Source organism: Amblyomma americanum, chromosome 1 (assembly GCF_052857255.1).
Source record: "Amblyomma americanum isolate KBUSLIRL-KWMA chromosome 1, ASM5285725v1, whole genome shotgun sequence".
NCBI lineage: Eukaryota > Metazoa > Arthropoda > Arachnida > Ixodida > Ixodidae > Amblyomma > Amblyomma americanum.
In genome coordinates, this window is record NC_135497.1 from 544,022,491 (window position 1) to 544,046,834 (window position 24,344).

Sequence of the window (24,344 nt, forward strand, 5' to 3'; positions counted from 1 at the left end):
CAAGCCAGGCAGGATATTGCGTGAGACCGGCAGTGCCTAGAAGGTCGTTAGGCAGGCGAATTTGGCGACAAAACGCAGACCTCAGAATCTTGCTTATTCGTTTCACGTGTCCCCATGAAGGTAACACTGGGAAAAAAGGCCACTCACTTCTGCCGGAACCAATCAATTCTTCATGCAGAAGGCGATGCGTCTTGCGCGATAGGTGTTGGCGACCACACGTGTAATCCATTCGTCAATAAAGCTTGGAGATGACAGAGAAACAGAAGGGCACACTGTATTAAAAATATAGCTTAAGAGAACTTCTTTTTGGGCTAGTTGGCATTTGTACTTTAAAGGCGCCACAACCGACCACAGGCACAAGAGAAGAGAACAGGACAAAGCGCCACTCACAACTGGTTTAATTTGTAGAAACCACATACGTGCATATATAAACACTCAGCCAGGACCTGCGCAACCTTTAGAATTTATTTCAAAAACAGCCACAGATATGTCGGTGCAGTTGCTTGTTTTGGATCGTACAGCAAGACGGAAATTGTGTACCTCATATGGATCAGTAATTAGACAACAAAGTGAACTTAAATAATAAAATTTTGAATTTAGGGGCAAATATTGCAAAGTAGTATTACCATTTCTTGTTCTCATTTAAGTTGTAAATTGAGCAATTGACTTCTTGACCCTCCTGGTATCTAAGAAAGAGAAACTCGATGGTAGCTATGCATTGAGTACAATAGTTAGAATTTAACGAAGAAGCCTTGGACGATGAACAAAATAGGGAGAAGTTTACAAACACACATTTTTCGCTTTTTTAGAGTTATTGCCATGTCTAGTTATGCAGCTGCAACCAGTGAAAAGAAAAAAAATTTCACCCGATGGTGAGAGCCGAACAGAGCATGAAATCCCTAGATATTTTTGATGACGCTTGGATATTACATAGAAAATATTCAAAACTGAAGCCAGGCAAAACAAATGGCACTGCTTTTCAGCTGGTTTCAGGTCACGTCTCTGTTGCCGCTGTTCAGGCAACAAAAATACGCGAAATAATCCTCTTCCTTTTTCTTTCTTGGTTTCCTTCTTCTCTTCTTTTTCTTCCTTTATTTCCTTCTTTCTCTACTTTTTCTTTTCTTTCTTTCTTCCGTCATATCTTTCTTTCCGTCTCTCTCTTTCTTTATTTCTTTCCTCCTTTTCATTCTTGCTTCATTTCTTTATTTCTTTTTTTGTGTTTCTAGCATGTTCACTCTATACAGCATCTCATAAGTACCCTGCAGCACTGTGGAAGGTACAGACGTCCTCAGCCTCCTTTACACAGCTTTATTTACTGAGTTTAAACGATTAGTGACTAGCTGCTGACATATATCTCTCACCCATATCACACATAAAGCCTGATCAGAGACAGTGCCTTGGAGAAAAACTTTTGTTCTCTGAGACATGTCTTGGAATAAAAAACGGCACTGTCTTTTAAGGCTGGTAAAGTACTAATTTACATAAATGGTACATTGGTGTAAACATTTCAGCAATCTGTTTTTCAAGACAATCTACAATTTTGGAATTGACACTTCTTTGAATCCAATATTTAAAAATTTAGCTAAATGGTCCTTACTAATTATTGAACTTTCGAGAAAGACAAATATTTCAGACTAGGCCATGGAACTCTAAGCAGCCCTAAGCTGATTTTATTTGGTTAGGAGACGTCTTTTTTAAAACCTTGGCTATATTTCAGTGAGGCACCAAGAATAAAATGCGCTGTATTCCTTCACATTACACAGTCAGATTTGCTAATCAGGAGCAGGCCATGTTCTTCATTCAGGTACACGACGCTCTTAATGGTAAATGTGTTGTGTTGGCCAAGAAATTTGCATGCATACGAATCCTGTTTTGAGCTCAGGTTTCCAAGGCACGTGTTGAGTAGGAATAAAGCATCCACAAAGTCATGTGAATTAAACATCATTAAATTATAAGATTGGGCAACTGTGCTAGCTATAAACTGGCAGCAGATGTAGCACACACCCAGCTAGGAATAATACTAATAACCAGTTGCCATCCGAGGTATTGCAGTGAAATCGAAGACACATTACAGGATGAGACTTCAGTCTCCCCGAGCATGATGTTCTTATGGCGCAGATTATCCAATTGTAAATTCACGTAGCTCTCATAGCTTCTTACACTCAGCAACCACTGAATAAGAACTGCCATTTGTACAGAATGCCAACAAAGACCAAAGATCATTAGAGGAAAACTGTGGTGTTTTCTCAGCAATGTACATTGTTGTCTCAAGAACGTAAACAAAATGGTAAAGAAAGAAATGTGGAGATCTGAAAAAATATAGAACAAATTCTAATCATCATCATCATTAGCCTGACTATGCCCACTGCATCAAAATGGCACTCTAAACATAAGCTAATGGCTTTTAGATGTGTAGCAGTTTGCTAGGTGATATCTAATAAATATTGCATTGAAATGAAATCTTGTCAAGCTTTACTTAGAAATATAAAAATGATACAAGTAGTATACACAATATATACAGGGGAATTATACATATAAAAACACGAACATATTTGCATTAGCTGTCAAGTTGTGTAAAATGAAACTAAATCTCAGCTGCACATTCTTGCCACTTTATCTTGAACTTCTTGAGCTGGTGAAGGGTGCGGCACACTTTCGGGTCCACCGACAGGGTGTTCAGAGACAAATGCTAGCACCCTCTGGGCTGATGCCTATGAGCTGCAGAAAAAGAAGTCATATTTAGAAGCTATACCATTCAACAAGGATAAGCAGAATTCCAGGGCTAGATGCATGGCTAGTATCCACATAGGAATAACTTAAATTCCTTGCATTCGAACATCATCGGAGCCAAATTCTCTATAGACATAAGAGCTCATAACACCATTCACATAAAGGTTATACCAAATTTTCATGTCAAACAAAGTGCCTCATAGCCTTACAAGCACGCACAGCAAGATGCATTGTGCTAGTATGATAGCTACTGCTTTCCCCATAGCCAGCCAACAGGAAGTTTCTCCATAAATTACTCACTGCATTAAGATGTTGGAATGCTATACATGACCAATTTGTCACCAGAAATCTGCATTGCACATAACCCACAACTTTTTATTGCAGCATCACCTATAATTGCTCACCAAAATATTGTAAACTGAGTCACAGCCACATAAACACCAGCTCACAGGACTCAGCATGCATTTATAATGCATCAAACAACAACTTTAAGGCTGAAGAGAACCTTATATGAAAATTTTAATTTGTTGCTTGATGCCTAGTTACCACTTACACGTGTAGCCTCACCTAAACATGCATATGAACACGATAGCAAGATGGGCGAGTTGGTGACACATACTCAAGAGAAAATCCCCATCTTTTGTGCTATTTTACGTTAGGTATGCATATGAAATATTTCTGATGACATCTTTTTAGGACCAGAGATAAAACTTTACCCCCTTTCAAAATACACATTGCAACAAAACATAGCTCAAGGCATTACGGCAGGTTTTGCATTGCAGCATCATCACGATCAGCATGCCTACACCCACTGCAGGGCAAAGGCCTCTCCTATGTCTCTCCAACTAACTCTGTTCTTTGACAGCTGTGCCCAGCCTATGCCTGCAAACTTCTTAATCTCATCCGCACACCTGACTTACTGCCGCCCTCTGCTGTGCTTTTCCTCTCTTGGAATCCACTCTGTTACCCTCAAGGACCAGCAGTTATCACATGCACTGCCCAAGTAATGCACGTTTTTTCACTCTCCCACTTTGCCAACTTCCAGTCTTAATGTTAAACCTATCATTTTTCTTTCCATAGCTAGCTGTGCTGTCCTTAACTGGCCGTCGAATTTCTGCACTGTAAGTGAGTGCTATTAAGATACAGCTGTTGTATACTTTTCGCGTGTAAACTGCTGGTAAACTGCTATTCAAAATCTGAGAGAACTGACCTATGCACTCCACTCCGTTTTTCTAGTTACTTCCCTCACATGATCTAGAACAGCAATCCCTACCTGCCCTAAGTAGACATATTCCATTACCACCTGCAACCCCTCGCTACGAATTGTGAACTGCTGTTTCCTTGCAAGACTATTGAGCATTACTTTTGCTTCCTGCATGTTAAATTTTACACCCACCATTCTGCTCTGCCTGTCTAACTGCATCTCGCATTAAAACAGAAGTACGCAGCATACAGGATCTCTATGGTAGCTAAAAAGTTGGGGCTTTCAGCCCAATATCACAATGCATGTGCAACCAAAGATGCTCTTGAATGGGAAGATCAATTTACTATCAAGAGCATGCTCAATTAAAATAACAGTTGTGATTACATCTCACTAAACAAAGTAATTTTTTCACAGCTGGTGCTCAGAGGAATATTTTTCACACGATAGTTTGAGCATGAAGCAGTCTAAACCTACTCACATAGGCAGCCAAGTCACCACCCCTCACAAAATCACAGAACCATTATGTGCCACGTTGATGGAAGATGCTCAAGATGCTACAGATGCAGATATGGCATTGCATGAATTATTTTGAAAAGGAGACTCTGAAGACAACATTACAGAGTAAAGATTAGAACTTTATAGCCTAACCAAAGGGCATAAATGGTGCAATGTGATGCAAGGCACCACCTCACAGTAAAGACTGCAACATGCGCTGTGGGTAGAACTTTGTGATAGTATGAGCTAACTAGATGCCTCATGTCATTCTTGAAGCTGCACTAAGCCTCGCTTTGGCCAATTTTTAGCTCATGTGATGCATACTGTGTGCATCATATTAGGCGATGTACTCCGAGTAATATTTTTTTAATGTCCACAGACTGTTATTGCAGAACTATGATACAACTACGAGCCATGCCGACATTCGGTACTTGATGTAGGCCAAGAATTACAGAATTAAAAACGTCTAGTTACTTTTTATTTTTTATATTAGAGGGTAGGATTGTATTGCAAAACTAAACGATGGCAACATATGTGAGCCCAAAGTCAAAAATAGCACATGAAAGACAACCGAGTTTACGTTTTAATGTTGCACGATTATAGAGTGGTGCTGCTCTAGGTTGACTACTTCTACATCACAAAATACACAACCTGCATATGTATTTGAGGCACACTAATGCAAGCAATGTCATTTTATAAATCTCAATATAGAAAAGCAAAATTAACGAGTTTTTAAATGTGCACTTCGGAAGCTCAGTATCTCAATCTGCACTGCAGATTAAGAAAATTTAAAAACTGAGCTCACCTTCAATGTTGGCAGCCCTTATTTCTGCAATGTAATCTTGCCCCAATATAAAAAAACGAAGTTGACTAATTAATTTTAGGTAAGGGCATAAATCTTGAGCTCCGGCAAAATACTTAATATGCACCTTCTGTGCAATCCACCTGTGCAAACCACGGCCACATATTTCCTAGTTATTAAAATGAAAACCTGCCAACATTACAAAAAATCAACCAACATTTTTGACCTCCTGCTTTCGGCTGGAAGTTTTGTTTTGCTTCATTTGTTCTCACTTCGTTGATCACACTGACCGAGCTGATGGTGACCGCAACTCTGCAGGTGGGCACTTGACTGAAAAGGTTTTCAATAAACCTAGCTGTAAGCATTCCATGTTTAGTTAGGGCACTTAGCTACTGAGCCAGGTGACCAGAGGGTTAATCCAGGCCATTTGATGGAGGAACACGCAAAAGGTGCAGTGTGCTGTGCTATGTCAGTGCACATTAATGATTTCAGTTTCCAACTGGCTCAACAGTCTGCTTCATAAAGGATGTTCACTTTCCCTACCCTTTCAATTTCCAACTGGATCAACATGAGCAGCATAGGTTCCAAGTTAAAGCTTGACAGAACAGATTTGTGTTTCAGCATAGCTTTATTATGTACTGCCACCGCAGACCATTTACACCAGCTGCCAAAGGGCCTGGTGAGCTGCTTAAGGGAGGTGGAAGCAGTGTACAGTGGTGGTACACGGCAAAGGTATATGGAGGCCCTCAATTGTGCTCTCAAAAATGATGTCAAAAGCTGCTTCATGAGCGTAAATATACAGTCAACTTTTCTTGTCATAGTAAATCCAACATTTTCTACTAATGGGCAAGACTGAAGGGAGTACAGGCCCATGCACTTACATCCAGTCATGACGACAAGATGACTGAAACATTTATGATGACATGGAATGGGCAAGGAGTAAGGTAAAAAAAAACTAATCAACTCTACTGATGGATGACTTCAATGGAAAGGTAGGCCAAAGGCAGCAAACCAGATTGCCAGAGGATATGGCATAGGTCCCAAGACCAGCAGATGGGGGCTATCAGTAAAAATCAGAGAATAGTCTTGATCTTGAATACCTTCTGCAAGCAAACTGGAACAAGAATTATGGACTGGAGAATACTAGTGCAGAACAGATGAATTCAAAATCTTGCCAGAAAACAGCTATTCTGCTTTAACCAGGACTCAAAATAATATCTCAAAATTATTAGAGGGTGTGTGTAAAATTAGGAGTTAGGGAAGCTAGGCATGATTTTGGTACCTCTTACAGGGGATGAAAGAGCTGATTAAGTAGCACAAACCATGAAGTCCTTTAACTCCAAAGATAAAACTGACAGGGCCATAGAAGATAATAAATAAGGACAAGATCAACAAAAAAAGCTTCTGAGCAGGCTCTAAAGAGGGAGTGTAGCCTAAAGGCTGTTAAGAGGATATTAGACTTCGGAATAACATATTCAGAAGCGTAGGAACTGCATAGACTCAGGAAGACTTACACAGACGAGCACGTTTTTTAGAACAGGTGTTCAACAGGAGCCAATGCACACTCCTTCCTTTTGCAGGAAGTACTTATATTTCCAGGTAATGGTGTTTTTGAGATAAAATAGCAGTTCTAAAAATTCGGTGCACGAAACTCCGACTGTTTTGGAAGGCCACGACACCGAAGTGGTCAATGCTGTCCTCAACATATGCTAGTAGAGAGGCATGCGGGAGTGAATAGTTCAAGTCTTTGACGTCTATTGAGAAATCTTGAAGGCTTTTTCAGGATAGGGCATAACGAAATCTATCACTTGTTCAGAGTTTTTGACCACGAACAGGTCATCCAAACTTAGGTTGTTTTTCTTGGACAAACAGTGCAACAAATTTTCTCTATCTGTGTCATTCCTGCTTTTCAAAATATGACACACCTGCAGCAACTAGCCCGATCCGGGATGCTTCTAGACATAATAAAAATTATAAGTACACCCTAAAAGACAAGGGCAATGCCATTATGAACATTGAAAGATAGTCAATGTAGCTGGAGCATTCTACAGATACAATCTACATCAGCTCAAGTTATTAGGACACTAATGATGAAGCCAGAGGTGTGGAGGGATTCGACATCTGACACATGGTGCCTTAACCATTTTCTTTACTTTTCAACTAATATAATGAAACTTCGCATGCTTATGCAGTTTGTCGTGCTTACTTCAAAAATGAAATTACTTTTTGTGAAAACTTAGCTGTTCTTACAATAAATACAAAGAGTGCGCTAAAATTTGTGAAAACAGAAAATAACCACTCACAAAAACCTGTTAATAATGCATTGCTAGATAGCACAAAGGATAAGAAACACAATGCTTCAAGCAGATTTTTGACTGAATATTTTTTTTCTTTAATGCACTTTGAATTTCAGAGGTCAAAATAAGGCAACAGAAGTAATACTACAAAGTTCTATTCTAAAACATTTCAAAGCAACAATTAAACTGTTAGTAACATTGTGGTCTCTACACATTTCTCTTTACATTAAAAAAATATTATTGCTTTATCTTCAAAAGGTGTTGAGATATTACATTCACAAAAGTTACAAGAGCCCAAATTCACTTTCTGAGAAAGTGACAAAAACAAACAGAAGTCTCTTTTAAGGTAATTGAGAGCTTTTCAAGAGAAGAAATGTGCAGCATAGGGCATCAGTCAGGTGGCTGGATGAGATTAGGAAGTTCGCTAAAACTAAATGGCAGTAGCTGGCACAGAGCATGACAACTGCAGCGATATGGGAGACGCGTTTGTCCCACAGTGCGGCACAGTAAGGCTGACACTAATGGTAGCTAAAAAATGTGAAGAGTTGGAGCTTGCACTTTTTTATGTCATGCAGCCTATGCTTAGCCGTGCTTATCCTCACCTGCTTAGTAAGGTGCCTGGTCTCCGTACTTCTGGGAGTGGTCCCAACACAGGTTTGGCCTCAAAAAACTTCGAGCACACTGCAAAAAAGATTGCAATGGCAACATGTATGCCCCTACTTCCATTGTATCAGCACGCAACAAATTTGTCTGTACACATGAATACAATCTATACCTCAATATAGATAGCATATAGGCGATTTGTACAAGTAAAGACATGAGAATCTCCGCTTTTTTTACAACACAAGATCCAATCAGCACAGCTGCAGGATGACAGATGAAATGAAAATCGGTTTTTGGGAAAAGGAAATGGTGCAGTATCTGTCTCACATCTGGGCACACCTGAACAGTGCCCTAAGACAAAGATAAAGGAGGGACTGAGAGAAGAAAGAAAGAAAGAGGTGCCGTAGTGGAGGACTCTGGAATAATTTCAACCACCTGGGGATCTTTAATGTGCACTCACATCGCACGGGTGCCTTTGCTTTTCGCTTCAATCGAGGCACTGCCGCCGCTGCCAGGTTCGAACTCGGGTACTCCGGCTCAGTAGGCAAGCACCCTAACCACTGAGCCACCGAGGCAGGTATGACAGATGTTCATAAAAACATTTTAAAGACAATCTATGTCGTGAATTCCAGAGCAAAAGCAAACTACGAACACTCTGCGAAGGTTGAAAACAGTGCAAAAAAAGAGAAAACCGATATAAAGCAGAAAACTTCGCAGTACAGCAGATAATGCACAGAAATGCAATGGGCTTTACATCTTGACTGTGCAATTTGCCCTTTATATAACCTGCAACTACCAGAGCACCTATAGAAAATATAGAAAAACTGGCACTAGCACAATGCTTTGGAAAGCATCACTTTGTATTGGTTCTCACAGCCGCTGCAGAGGACTTGAAATTTTGCACGAGAGTGTGCCCATTGATGTTAAGTATCACAATAAAAAAACAAACGCCGTTGCGCTGCGTCCACTAACCTACCTGTGTACCCTTTCCAGATGAAGTCACAAAGTGCACCCATATTGCAAATCATGTTTCAAGGTTTGATGGTTGAACAGTGACCACATTGGCAACAGTGCTCTTAGTTGTGGATATTTTTATAATGGGCAAACCAGTCATCTCGAAAAAGCAATACACCTTTCAACACACTGCAAAACGAACAGCAGGTGTCCCAGTTGAGCAAAGTTGATGTGAATGAAAGCCCCAAAAATATTGTGACCAGCAAATCTCTTGAGGCATCACTAATATGGAAGAAATGAATTTAAATGGGCATCACCCTTCTTTAGAAAAAAAGGTCAAACTACTCACTACCCAGTAAACTTCACTGGTGTACAGTGGATGTTCATAGGTGTGGTTTCCGACTTTTTAGCTTCCCTTGATACAGAGTGCATTCATTATTCTGCATTTTCACAATTCTTATTTACCTGAGAAAAGCACCACTTTATTGTCCTACCAAATCTGCCGGTGAGGGTTTTTAGGGAGGCTGCTCACATAATTTCAAATCTTAGTTAGAAATTGCCTTTTCTTCATCCTCTATACTTGCGCATTTCGACCTTGATGCTGCACCAGCTGCTGTGCTAAGTACATTGCAGACATATTTATGAAGTGTTTTATTGGCACAAGCAGAAAGCTGGTTTACATGTCATATTTCTTTAAGTTAGCTGCTTAGGAATTAGTGCAAAACTAAGTCCCAGGGCTTAGTTTTGCAGTAAGATTAAAAAGCAACAACAACCACAATAACCACACTGCTGCATATAACCTTAACAATGCTGAGTACAAAAAACAAGTAGGTAATGTTTAAAAATAATCCCCTTCTCTCTAAGGTTACCGTCATTATTACCAGCCAAATAGCCACTTCTGGAAAAAAAAAGCTCCTCCAAATGATCTTGAAATAAATTATTGTTACATTCCATACTCATGCACACAAAACAGAAGACTGGAGCAGTCACATTTAAGCATAATACTGCCGTTGCATAGAAAAAGACTGCCAATCAAGAGAAAAAAATGTCTTTAGCAAAATTACTGCCCATTAGAAAAGACCATGGGCACTTATGAAAACCCCAAGAGCTCCCTGCTGCATGCACTGAAGGCAATGTGCCATGTGGATTTAAAGGAGGTGGGAGGCTGCCCATATATCCCTAAGCAAGAAATTTTATACTGAAGAATCATACTCTACTCTAATTTCACTAAGAATAAAGCTACACAAATCACAGTGGAAACATCTACCAGCATCACGTGCGTCAACTCTAGCTTCATCCCTGTTGTCCACACTGTTCTGCAACCCCTCCACTGGACATAAATCTGCCCTTGTATTGTAAATAATATTTCTTTCTGGCATTTATGAAGCAACTGGCTTTATGAAAAACATACAGGCAAAGGAGAACAATTTTAAGCCATGTAGTCGAGCTCGCTATCACCATTGGCAATCCCAAGCTTCAGACAAGTGAGGTTAAATGTTTCTTCCACCACATACACATATGAAAGGCTGGGATGAAAAAGAAACTATTCTTCGTGGCCCAGAAGCAGACGTGATGTGGTGCACCTATTTGGACTAATGCTGCAGACAAAGCAAAATTGCCAGAAGAAAATAACTGATCATAATCAGAAGAAAACCTGCCACTTATCACGATTTTCATACATCAGCTCGGTCTATTCGCTATCTGTGAAGACCATTCTCAGAGCTAACAGGATAGCCAATTACATCGATTAGTAGCTGTATGCAGATTACTGCACGAAATACTGCCTAATGTGCCCAAGCTGCATGCCCTCCAACTTTTTTGTAACTAATAAGTCAGCATATGTGTGGAAACAGTGGTTAGTTAGCATGGTAAAGAAAGCTGGCTGCTTTCATTCTGGGGTTGTTATAAAGGGCTGAGATGCTATTCGATATTTTGACAGTACTTGCAAAAATTTCACTTTCCAAATTAATATTTGTTGTCACAGACTGCCCACTCAATCTTTCTGGTCCCATGTTTATTGCACAAAACAAGCAAACTAATCAGAAATTGTCTGAAATGTTATGCACTATAAAAATAATGATTCTGTGCTTTTAACTGTCATCAGTTATGTAATCAGACCTGCAAGATTTTTACAAAGAACCTTTCTCAGAAAATAAATTTATGAAGACATCTGTGCAATTTCGATAGTAGAGACCACTGTGAAGAGAATAAACAAGCTGGACATCAGGTCAACACAAACTAAAAGATGATTTCACTAACTGCTTTTGTCTTAACACACCCAGAATGTGAATTTCCCAGACTAGTTTCGTCGATAAAACACTGTCACTTGGAGAAACCATTATTGGTTTAAATATAGAAGGGTGATTCTCCAAGTACCCCTTACCTGAACAGGCCGGTAGGGTCGATGGAGATGTCAGAGTATAGCACAGCAGTGCAAAATGCAGGCCAAGATGTTTCTTGCTGAATGCTGCATGAAAGAAAAATAGAATGAGCACATCACGAATAGAAGAATGCAAGACGAGTCATTCATGATAAAGTCACACTCTGTCCACAATTTGAATGGTTGTTAGATACAAACTCACAGGTGTTTTATACCAGGTGTTAGATGGAAAACTAAGTAATTTTCAAAACAGGATTTTTTAGGTAAAATTATCGCTTTTGCAGCAAGGTATTGCCACTGTTGGTGGACATCAGAGAACCGGTGAATCATTTTAACTAGTGAGGTGGTTAACTAACTTTCAGTAATTAATTTTAACAATAAGAGTTAGGCACCTGGTTGTAATTAGATATGTGTTGCCAGTCGTTAGTTAAAGCGGTATCAGTATTTAAAATTTTGGAAACATCATTACCCTTCGTGCTGTGGCCCAACAAATTTTGGCTACATCGTGCAAAATACATGCGCATTTGAAGAGCATGCAGGCAAAGCAACCCCTCCAGTTCGCGTAAGTAGTCAAAACAGCCAAATAATTAAAAGTTAATTATTAGAAATTAATTAACCTGCTTACTACCCAAGATCACTCAACAGTTTTCTGGTGTGCCATTGCTGGCAGTTTCACACTGCAAAAGCCATATTTTTACCTCAAAATCGTATTTTTGAAAATTAGTCTTCCCTGTAACACCTGGCCATAGTGTGGGGAATGGTCAGGGGCTGTGTTTTTGGCACATCAAACAGCCTTCTGCCTGGCTAACCACTGCAATATGCACACTGAGAGAGTTCGCAATGTCACATAATGTAAAAGGGTACCAAAGAAGTGTAAAGTGAATGTTTTTACCATGGTGCTCTGCAAATTGTCTGCTTTTTGTGCATTTGTCAGCTGTCAGTCAGCTAAAAAGCAGCCTGTCATGACAAACACTGCACCTTCATAGTCTGCACTGTAGGTGGGGTGCAGAAAATGTGTATAATTTGTGCCTGTAATTCTATTGGCCAGCCATGATGGTGTTCATATACTGTTTATGATTGGAAGGCTTAGATGGAAGGCTTTCCAACAGAGGTTGCTGGCAAGGCTGCACTTATTTTTCTGCTCTCTACATTAGCCCGTGTCTCTAAACTGTATTCAAGTGTGTTTTATCAACTATGGCAACTGTCTGCATTACTAGAAGACTGATGGCGAAGTGCTACATTATCTGCCAATGAAACATGGTGTGGAAAAATATGGGAAGATAAAATGAAACGAATAGAAACAGCACATGTTACTTTTGAAACAATGACTTCATAGAAGATGATAGCACAAAAACATGGCCCTCATAAAAGTGATGCTAGGTTATGGAAGAATGATTGTTGCTGCCACTGCAAACCAAATGTTTTGGTATTAAAGGTAGCTTAAATAATTATTTCTAATTCATGTTTCTGCACCAATTCCAGCAACAAAATCAATGTAAAAGAGGTCACTAGCAAATAATTGTAACACAATGATTTTGATAAACCAGTTGACATTGTGCAATAAAAATAGCTTTGCCCTAGTAGCCTCAAAACTACGAGGAGGGCCAAAAGAAAAAGCTCCTTCTAAAAGCAATGTCAAAATGTACAGTTAGAAGCAATATAAAAAGCCATTAACTATAGTTTGAGAAATTAATGTAGAGCAGACCCCAGCAAAACTTGTTTGCACAGAAACGTGCAAATCCTTTCCAGTAGCAAGGAGTTTAATATCACACTTTCGGTTACATGTTCACTCCCTTGTAATTATATGTAACAGATTAGTGCATACGGGTAACTGCATTTTGTCTTGAGGCTGAAAAATAACTAATTAAATCTTTTGCTAATGATGTTATGGTTTCAAAAGGTGCTTAGAATATATCACATGAGGTAATAAAAAACAGCTACAATCCAAGCCTCATTTCATTCAATATGATGCTAAAGTCAACCTGCCTCAACAGCTGGAATGACAACGAATTATGATGCAGCAATTATACTGCTTTTTTATGCCACAAGTTCACTATACCTAACCTGGATGTCGCAGCTATTGTTAGGTCATTTGAAAGCAAAACCGAAAGAGAGAAGAAAATCGCAACTATTTTTTAGTTATCAGTTGTAAGTGAATACACGTGGTGATACACGGACACTAATGCCTTAAGCAACATTAAAAATCTTGAACAAACAGCGCGAACAAAGACGAGCACAAAAGACAAGAAAGCGAACGACACGGTGCTCGTCTTTGTTCGCGCTGTTTGTTCAAGATGCCTAACCAACTAGCCCGCCAAAACGTGTTAACATTAAAAAGAAGGAAGCATGCAACAGAATCTCTGCAACCATGCTTGTTAATATTATGTGCACCACTCTATCTGTTCTCAGGGAGACATTTCTTCAAGGTAATAGTTCCTAACTCAAATTACCCCTCCCATCAAGATAAACCAACCTTTAATAGTGAATATGAATAGGTACTTGCAAATGGGCTTGTTGGTGCATATTCGTGAAAGACATAAGAGCGCAAACTGGCAACACGGACAAGGAAGGGAACAGGACGAGCGCTCGTCCTGTTCCCTTCCTTGTCCGTGTTGCCAGTTTGCGCTCTTATGTCTTTCACGAATATGAATAAGTTTGGTTTATGTGGGTTTAATGTCCCAAAGCAACTCAGGGTGTGAGAGACCTGAATGTCAATAATTACAGCCACACATATACATCTTTATTTGTTGACCACAATAAGCAACAGAGCAATAGTAAGGCACCCCCAAAAAAGCAATCATAAAAAGAAATATGCCTCTGAAACTTCATGTGAAAATCAAACAGCTAGGTAGATGGACATGCACACGGATACTTAAACCCACCTAAAAAGCAATGCACTACTGAAAAAACAAACTAAGAAAAATTCAAACAAAAAATAATTCGAACTACTTAGTTTTCGTGGCATTACCATTCAAGTTAGAAAACACGACTGGAAATTTCAGCCAGAAATGCCTCTCGCCTCTAAGAATTCTGTATCAAATATGATAGAAGACGCCATTAAAAACACCACACACATGGTTCACAATCTACAACACAATAAGTAAAAGGTAGGCATTTAGATGACTATCAGTGGTCCTGCAAGCATCTACACTGCACTCCCTCCCCAACCCACTCCTGGATAAGTGTCTTCACTGTAGTGCCGCTGTGCTCCCAAACAGTGCCAATTGTGTAAGAGTGTGCAGTCTATTGCCAAAACGGTTAATGTCCTCATACTAAACACTGGCCCATAAGGCAGGCTGCAGTACAGAGCTCCGCATTATCTTCCATCCTGTGCGGTTCCTCAACATATATAGTAACCTCAGCAAAAATGCAGGCATCCTACTTCACAGTACATGGTTTGTACCTACAACACACTGACTGCCATAACGGTGGGCCAAAAGAGTGGCAAATGACTGTCCTTTCATCTAATCTGTTTGCTCTCAACTGCACTCTGAAAGCTACATGGGAGCCAAGCATGGAGCCACCGATATCACATTGAAGCTGTCTATAATAGTGCCTCCAACAAGGGAACATAAATTGAGGCTCCTGCTACCACAACATTGCAAAAAAATACCTCAGGAGATATATTACCACTTCTAGAGAACCAGCTACACCAAGTAACAATGCTTAATCCCATCTGCATTGCTGCCTCCATAGGAACCTGCATACAGAGCTGGCATTAGCGATGAAACTTGTTTCTCCATATTTTTTGAAAAAGCGACAATGACGTACACAAGCAATACAAGCAAGTCAGCTACACAAACGTAGGTGGGTGATTCCACGGCAGATTAAACTGCCCTAAGAATCTCAATTTTTAATATCCTTGATTATTTTATACATTGTGCACAGATTATTCAGCAGGCCGACAGTGAATAATCGTTCCTGGAAATTCTAATATTTCAGGAGAATAAGCTCTAAACGACATCGTGGCAGAGGCAGTTTTCACACAAAGCTCAAATTTGCAAATTTGCAGCGACTTAAGAATTGGTACATGCAAGCCATGATGTATGTATTTTGTATGCTAAAGGTACTGGTCAGAAAGAATATGCGAAGCTTTTATGCACCATTTTAAAGAAGCTGCTTATACTCTGAAAAAGTTTTGAAAAGCACAGGTCTCAAAATACGGCTATTTCAAGAATTTGATTTCAGCTCAAATATACAGAATATCTCCTCCAAATTGCAAAACAGATGAACATCGAGGTACTGAAAGAGGGCACGCATTGTTATTGCTATTTAAAATAGGGAAGTGCAAGATGCAATGGTCTGAACATTGAATTTTTGAATATAGTTGTGTTTTTCAAAAATACGAAAAAACTTTATCCCAGTTTTTCATAAAACTCCTGAAACGACTCTCTAGAGGGAGGCGAAAAATAATTCAAAAATAAATACTGCATTGCTTTGCTTGCAACAATGCTATACAAGCTCATACTTGTAGCTTCATGAACATCGGCAGGATCACATAAATGAGGGGGCGCAAGCAGCAAACACACCCTCCGCTGCTCGAAATTATTCGATAATCTCAAGAGTGAGACCTCCAACAAGAAAGATCATAGCTAATTATTTTTGTGGATCTATGTAAGACGTAAGCAGGATTCGGAGGCGCCACTATTGCCGAGTGCTGCTAACAATTATGGGAGTGCGGCCTTTAGAGATGCATGCAAATAAAAGTTTTGGATGTAATTTTCTTACTGCACAGTTGATCTAGGATGACATGCGTGTCCCCTGTCATTCCACTACGGGCATACCGTGGCTAATCGTCTTTCTTAAATGGCATTTGTTTTAAAAATACATTTTAGTTGCTTTTTTAAGCCCGGTTCATTTATTTTTATTGGTAATGCTGGTCGTATGCTCGATATATGCTTAATTAGTTATAGGTATGCAAGAGCGTATAGGCATTCGCTCATCTTATGTACAATTGTCTTTGAGCTTTTGTCTACTACACAGACTCTAAAATGTGCAAATGAGGTCGTGGATCATAAATAAAAGACGAGAGGAGCCTACATTACACTATGTGGATTTGTTATATGGCTCTGCAAAGCCCATATAGTAATGTTTAAACAAAACAGTGGCTTTGAATTGAAGTTGTAGACTTCCACGTTCCTTTCTACTATATAGTCGGCCTTTCTTAATCCAGGACAATCACACAGGTTACTGTGCGGCAGAAAAATTATGTAGAGATCTTTTGTTTACGTGCATTCCTGTGGGCCACACTCCCAGTATTTACCCGCACTACGGTATAGCGGCGCCACCAAACCCTGTTTACGTCTCAGATCGGTGTTTGTGCCCGAAATGCAATTAGGTATGCTGTATCTTGATGGAAAATATCTCAGCCTTGGTATTTGAAGAAACTTTAGAGAAACGGAAGGCAATGTTTGCTGCTTCCGCCTCCTCATTTAGGCGCTCCTGCCGATGCTCAGGAAGCTACAAGTTTCCGCTTGTATAACATTGCTGGAAAGAAAATGCTGCAACGTGTTTTTTCGTGTCCTTTTTCGCCCCCTGCTAAGGACTCGTTTCAGGAGTTAAAAATGAGGATTGGGTTCCTTTTCTTTAGATTATTTAAAAATACATTATTAAAACATTGCAGATTTAGGGCAACACTTCTTGCACTTCCCAAAACTATATAGCAATAAAAATGTGTGCACTCCTTCAGTACCTCGGTGCATATTTATTGTGGAAATTCTAATACGATATTCTTCATAGTTGCGGATAAAAAAACTTCAATATAGCGTCATTTTGATACGTTTTCTGATCGAAATTTTTTCTAGTAAGCGACAGCTTCTTCACAATGGCGCATAAAAGCCTGAACTATTCCTACTCACCTATACCTTTAGCATGGAAAATACAACCATCATGACTTTCATATCTCTATTCTTACGTCACTGCAAAGTTGCAAAAGGGAGCTGTGCGTGAAAGCACTGGCTCTGCCACGATATCATTTCGAATTTTTTCTCCTGAAATATTAGAATTTTCACAAACAAAAATTCTCTGTTGGTCTGCTGAATAATCTGTGCACATTGTTAAAAATAATCAAGCGTATTAAAAATTGGAAAAGTTGGGTCAGATTATTCTCGCGTGGAATCACTCAGCTACATTTGTCGGGCTGATTTGGCCATGGGAAGTCAAGATGTGGCCATTTATGTTTGGTATTGATCAGTTCCCATCTCGGCTCCTACAGCCGCATGGGCCTACAGCGGCCGCCGCTACTCCCCTTTACGGAGGCGGCTGCTAGAACGCCCGTTACGACAGCTCAATGTCTCTACTGGGGCTGTACTCTCTCTTGCTGCCTCTACCCTTGGGCAAAGCAACAATAATGTCCTCTCAGCCATTGAAAGTTTCCTTTCAGACATGAAACGACTCCCATCATGAAATCTATATGGATTCCATCTTATTGCACACAGAAATTTTTTCTCCTCAAATATTAACATTTTCACAACAGGAACTTCACTGTTGCCCTATTGAGTTATGTGTGTATAATATATAAAAAAATAAAAAAATAATAGTTAGGTTTTGAAATATTTAGACATTATGATCTCTAGTGGAATCGCCGAGTTATAACTGACCCGTTTGGTATCTTCGCGCTGTCCCCTTTCGTCTAGACCGGTGAATGGCGATCACACCCGACGGAGATAGTTTCTTTGGTGTCTCAGGCGCGCTCAGTAGGGGTTGTACACCGCGGACTCACCCTTTTGAACACGCCAGATGAGGAGGTACGAAAGCGCTCATCGGGTGACTGGCGCAGGAAGTGCACACTATTAAGTCTGCCACACATGCCTCGTCCGGCGATCTATAAACAAATGCGGCGCGGCCGAACTCCCGGACCTCAGTCATCCTCATGCAGTGCGGGCTGCTGGATCTCAGAGCTGCCTCTACAGCCTCAGTATTATTCAGTACGGTGGAGTCCCCATCTGCACGGAAAAAACATCCGGAATGCAGCATACTCCGCCACAGAAGAAGCAGTCATGCGGCAACTCACCAGGGGAGAGACAGGCCGACCAGGACGAGCTCCCCTGGCCAGAAGAGCTTGTGGACATCAGAACAAGTTTCCGCGTTGTGTCGCCCTGGAAAACAGGAAAAGAACTAAGGAAACAAAACAAAATTTAAAGAAATAGCGCCGCACCCTCTGGTACTTAGCCGCAACCCAACAAAGCCAGCCACTAACCGCTTAAGATCTTCACTGCTTCGCTTCAGTTTTTTGTTTGGTTGGGCACAATTTTCTTGGAGTTTTTTTTTCAGCGACGCATTTTGTTGTATTTGCCTCTTTAACCAGAACTTTATTCTTCTTCTGGTCGTTGGCTTTAAGAACGCCAGAATAATACCTTCTGGTTCGTTTTCTCTTGCCTCCCCTATGCTCAATGAACGGCGCTCCTCAATGCTTGTGCCGATCGCCTTTCATTTATAGGTCAGGATGCCGGATGTTAAAAAAAAACAAGAACGGAAAAAAGAAAACAGAGACATAGGATGCTAACTCAAATTTGGAGAAAAATAAGATACACTCAAGTTACTTCTCTGTTAATTATAAAAGATCAGTCAAGATTAGTGGTTATTCTCTGGCTGCCAGTGAGAGCACCTTACGCATGCGCTTTTGCAGGTTTTTGCTCCTATTGAAATATTTATGTTGAGCCGTCCAGTTTCACGTGGTCCCCTGACCGATTGAGCCACGTTTTTGGGTTCACGACTGCCATTCCTTTTTGTGGAATGTTATGCGCGCGCGCAATACAGTAGATTCAACAAATCAAATATTGTGCCGCACCTATTGATAAAAACGGTGCAGTTTGCCAGCTGTCTGAAAGGCAGTATTTGCGGAGTTCTCTGTTTGCTTCGGGTATTCACGGTAAAAAAACTCATGTAGGCCTAATTGCCTAATATATTATAACAATGGACGGTTGGAGGGTGATAATTGCTGGAGACAAAACTATGAGAATGGAACATCTAGCCGAAAATGCCTTAACGCGACAATATGAAGTTATTTTTCAAAGCTTTGTGTGCCCGCTTTAGTGTCATTTGCCGTCTGCGGCTAGAACAAAGCCCTCTGCCGCTATCAACGCTCTGAGCCAGTGGGAGCGGAGATAGTATTTTCTAGTATACCACCGCGACATTTGCTGTGGCCTACAAATGAGCACTAGCTGTTCTGTCGGCTCTGAATAAACAGCTGTCTGGACCCCTGGTTGTCGTAGTACTAAAAATACGACAACATGGCTCCTGAACACAATTGAAATGGAAGCGTGGCCTTGCTTTGTGACGTCGCCTATTCCTCTGGGCCGGATGCACTAGAAGCCTCCCAGCTGCGCCTGCTGATTAAACACTAGTTACTCCATGATGCCATAATGACGTCCCGGAAGTGATCAACAGGACATGAGTCACACGACAAAGATAAAATACTGAGCCGGATAAAGTACTGCACTTTGAACCGGCGGAAGATGAGCTAGATCGTTCATTTCGATGAGCAGCGTCGTGTGGGCCGGCCAAAGACCGGTCACCACGACGAAAGGGACCGCGGGTGAAAAAGCACGAGGCAAGTGGAGCAATGTATTTCCGGCAGGCACTCGTGTTCACGTGACGGATCAAGAGAGCGCACGACGCAGTGGACGAGAACTCATGTCCTGAAGACACGGCACTCTAAGGCTCCCGTCCGGAACGTGCTGGACTTTCCTTGATTGTAGTCAACGCGAATTGCGCGTGTAAACTGGAAATGACAGCAAACAGCGACTCGCTGTCATGACCAATTCGTTGGATCATGATGACGACGAGGACCAGTTGACAGTGTCGAAGCGATGCTGGCAGCAGCAGCGACTACGTCGAAGGAACCGCTGCGACTGTGCGAACAGCGTACTTCCTCTGACTTGATGTTAGCCAAAGCCCTCAACTACATCGCGTTGGAAGAAGGACGTTGTGCGCAGAGTCGTCGCGGCTGTTACAAGGTGCGTGGTACTGGTCGACCGGTGCAATGAAATAATGAACAGTGTTTTGTCAACCTGCTCTCAGTCGGATTAACAGAGCCGACAGCTCAGAAACCGCAATACGGATTCTGCAGAAGGTGCACAAAGACTCTGTGCAGGCGAAGAAGAGTTGACACGCCAGTGTCCCCACACTAAAAAGAGAGTGTAATCGTTGCTGCACCACAGAATTTTAACCATTCTAAAGACGCAGCCTACCACATCCGGGATTCCACACAGGCAAGACGGTTGCCTTTTTCTCACAGCGCTGTCAGCGGACGAGCTCCTTTGCGCCGGAAAAAGGTATTGGCCAGACACGTCTCGCAAAGCTCGCTCCGTCCTGTGCATTCGTCTTTCTAGCGATACTTGGCGAAATCGATGCCCCATTACCGCTGTTTGTACGACCTCCAAAACAGTCCTTCAAGATGTGCCAAATAGAGACGCCATTTTAGCTGACGTATCCTCAAAATTTTCGCACGTCTTTAAAATACTGTCGGGCTGACCATCAATCAATCTCGACGTTCCGCACTGTCACTCTTGTTTCCCAGATGTTATGCATGTATGACGCAACTTATCCTGGGGCACGCTTTACAATTCTTTTAGAATGGAAAGAACCGTATTGCCAACGGAGTTATTATATCTTGTTGCGCTGCAGGATGTCACATACAAACACTGCGTCAGAACAATACAGAAAGATTTGTTGTATATTTGAATGCCTTGATAACGAAGCGCTAAGGGCTTCCAAAATCTTTCCTTGTAGAGGCCACTTCGTTAAGGTCGTGCGCCGTATCCCACTTACTAGAGCAAACTAAGCACGTTCGGCGCAGAATGCGTTATTTAAATTGAATCTAAAAGATACTTCATGAAAAGAGTTGCTAACTTTCTTCCGGCCACGTCGTCCAAGGGAATGTACAACTGCAGCAGACCTTATTACATCGTGGTTGGAGGCACGCTCTGCGGCGCGCGCAATTTCCATTGCTTGGCGAAAGTATATCTTATTTGCCATCCGAACCTTGTGACCGAGGTTTAGCAGAATACATTGCAGCATCCTTGTGGGTGCGGTGTAGGCATAAAAATAAAATTCTATAAATAATTCAGTTAATAAAATAATAAACTAAATATGCATACACACAACTAAACATTGTTCAACTGTCTCAGTGCAAACAGCCGTTTACGATTGGCAGCGAGGTGCTGGAAGCTTCAAACACGCTTCACACTACGTTGCCGCCATATTCTCAAACACAATAGCGCAATATTCTCCCTGGCGTTTCTTCTCCGTTTCATGTTTTTTGCCTTGCAACATGTGCGGCTCAATTGTGCGCGGTGCCTGAAGAGCTGGTTTGTTTGACACAAGAACGCGGCGTGATTCCGGTGCCGACCGATGGCTCTCGGTCATCGCGCACAGAGACGGCGGAGCGTTATGGCGACGAAAGGCGAAGAGTCTGTTGGGCCGTTTCCTGTGGCAAGCAGCGGTGGGTAGACCTAAACAGGGAATACGTGGAAAGAGGCTGCTCGGTGGCCGGACTACCGGTGGAGGCGCGAGCCTCCGCCACTCTCCCCACTTCTTCTGTAGTGGCTCTTCAGTCCAACATGTAGAGAATTTGAGAAGGCGTGAGTACTCCTCCCTTGACGTTACGAACAGAGGACCACAGCATATAGCCGCCACTTATAGCGGAGGTGAAGGAATTGCGGCTGGAATCACCTAACACCAGCAAGCTTCCGTTGATAAATCTACTTTTTCAATTAAAACGCTAGACTGAAGAGCAGGTACTTTGCACGGCATTTGTTTAGATGTGCTGGCCGCAAATCAGCTTTATAAACATTGTACAGCTACTGATTTCAGCAACACTATCGCATTGCGCTTTCTCGCCTTTCTTAGTCAGTTTTCCTTTAATGCATTACTTTAAGTATAATTTCCTCTGCTTTAGATCTTTTACTTCCTTATTTTTCTGCATAAAATTTCATGGGGCTTAGCCCTTAAGAATAATGGAAAAAAAATTGGTGGTGGTTTAGCTCTGGTTAAAACTGGAGTGACGCGATAGATACAGCAGGCCAAGTTTGGCTTGGGTTATGGTTTATGAGGGTTAAACGTCCCAAAGCGACTCTGGCTTTGAGGGACGCCGTAGTGAATGAAGGGCTCCGGAAATTTCGACCACCTGGGGTTCTTTAACGTGCACTGACATCGCACAGTAAACGGGCCTCTAGAATTTCGCCTCCAACGAAATTCGACCGCCGCGGCCGGCATCGAACCCGCGTCTTTCGGGCCAGCAGCCGAGCGCCATAACCACTCAGCCACCGCGGCGGCCTACAGCTGGCCAAGCCGAACTTGCTAAGTTGAATTGCAGTCAGTCTTTCGCTTAATGCGATACAGCGCGAATAAATACGGGGACGAAGCGAGACAAGACACAAACTAGCCACTAGACACCAAATACCAACTTGCCCGGTCTGCCACTCTTGCAAGTCTTTCGCTGCTCCGTTTCGCTGGGTGTTCCTTCTTCAACTTCTTCCTATTTGACACGGCGCATGCGCACAGTTGTGGCAGATCGGTTTCGCCGGCGCGCCGCGCCGCCACCAGCAGCAGCTGTTCCGTACCACGTGGCTGCTCACGTGACCATCCACGTGACGAACCACCTGATCAGCCACGGCGCCGCGCCGCCGGCAGCTGCTCCGACAGCTGCTCCGAACCACTTGACCAAAAACGTGACAGCATGGCGGCGCCACCACCGGCACGGCGCCGCTACGCTGAAGGCTCGCAATGCTGCCGTGATGTAGTTATCGCCACAAAACAATTCATAACCTTCACAGCGCCGTACGTAGTTTTATTGAGGACACGTGTATCTTTTATCATCTTGATTTTGTTTTAAATAATTTCGCTTTCAAGAGAGATATCTAGGCCTCCACAGGCCTCTTATATACAACATAGCAAAAAGAAGATTTTGCTTGCAGATTTCTTCGTTTGCGGATTTATAACTTTGACTCAGGTTGACACTGCTGTTTTCAGTGCATCACAAGTAACTCCACCTCCGTTTTCATGGCGTTTCGCTACAGTTATCATCATCATCATTCATCATTTATTATACCCTAAAGGCCTCTGTTGAGGCATTACATAAGGGGGGGGGGACAAAGCAAATGCAACTAAGAATAATACGTTAATACAACAAAACATAATGCAATACAATAAAATGAAAAACGATACATCACAATACAACGTTGGTCAATAATGAAGGGCACAAGGCTGAATTAGGCGGTAACAACTACAACAACAACAAGAAAAATAATAAGTTAACTGGGTGAAGTTTGAGAAGTGTCTTTTATTCAGTACAGTGATTAATTAATGCCTGTCGAAATTTAGTAGCGTCGCGCTCGTTAACAATGTAGTCGGGTAGCAGGTTCCAATTTTCTATTGCAGTTGGAAGAAAAGATTTATTAAATGCCAAGGTCGATCCATGTATACGTTGAATGCTGAGGAGGTTAAACAGGCGGCGCGATGTTCTGATGGGAGCTAGTAATAATGTGTCACGAAGATCAGGAAAATTGTAATATAACTTATGAAAGAGGCAGAGTCGTGCGATTTTCCGTCGGAGCTCTAGTGGCGGGATGTTAAGTGAAGATTTAATACTGGTGATACTGCTGTGTCTATTGTAATTTGAGGATATAAAACGGGCTGCTCTGTTTTGAACGGCTTCTAAGGTGTTAATTAAGTATGCTTGGTGAGGATTCCATATAGCCGCTGCATAATCAAGTATGGTACGGGTGAATGTTTCGTATGCTAATTTTCGAACAGAAGGAGGGGCTAGGTACAGGGATCTTCGGATGAGGCCAAGTGATTTTGATGCTCTAGATGCTAGATATAAGATGTGTTCCGACCAGGTTAATTTGCTGGAGATGGTGATTCCAAGGTACCGAT

The 24,344-nt window shown here is 41.7% G+C and overlaps 1 protein-coding gene across 1 annotated transcript; it reads right to left on the minus strand.

Annotated features, from left to right (window-relative positions):
• Nucleotides 1-2,457: 2,457 nt before the first annotated feature.
• Nucleotides 2,458-22,969, minus strand: LOC144107967 (uncharacterized). Its single transcript, XM_077641224.1, has 6 exons — nt 22,874-22,969; nt 18,478-18,562; nt 18,187-18,409; nt 11,469-11,552; nt 8,131-8,209; nt 2,458-2,718 (listed from the first exon to the last, which is right to left on the minus strand). The coding sequence occupies exons 2-5, from the start codon at nt 18,533-18,535 to the stop codon at nt 8,191-8,193; spliced, it is 384 nt and encodes a 127-aa protein (XP_077497350.1). The 5' UTR covers nt 18,536-18,562; nt 22,874-22,969; the 3' UTR covers nt 2,458-2,718; nt 8,131-8,190.
• Nucleotides 22,970-24,344: the final 1,375 nt, after the last annotated feature.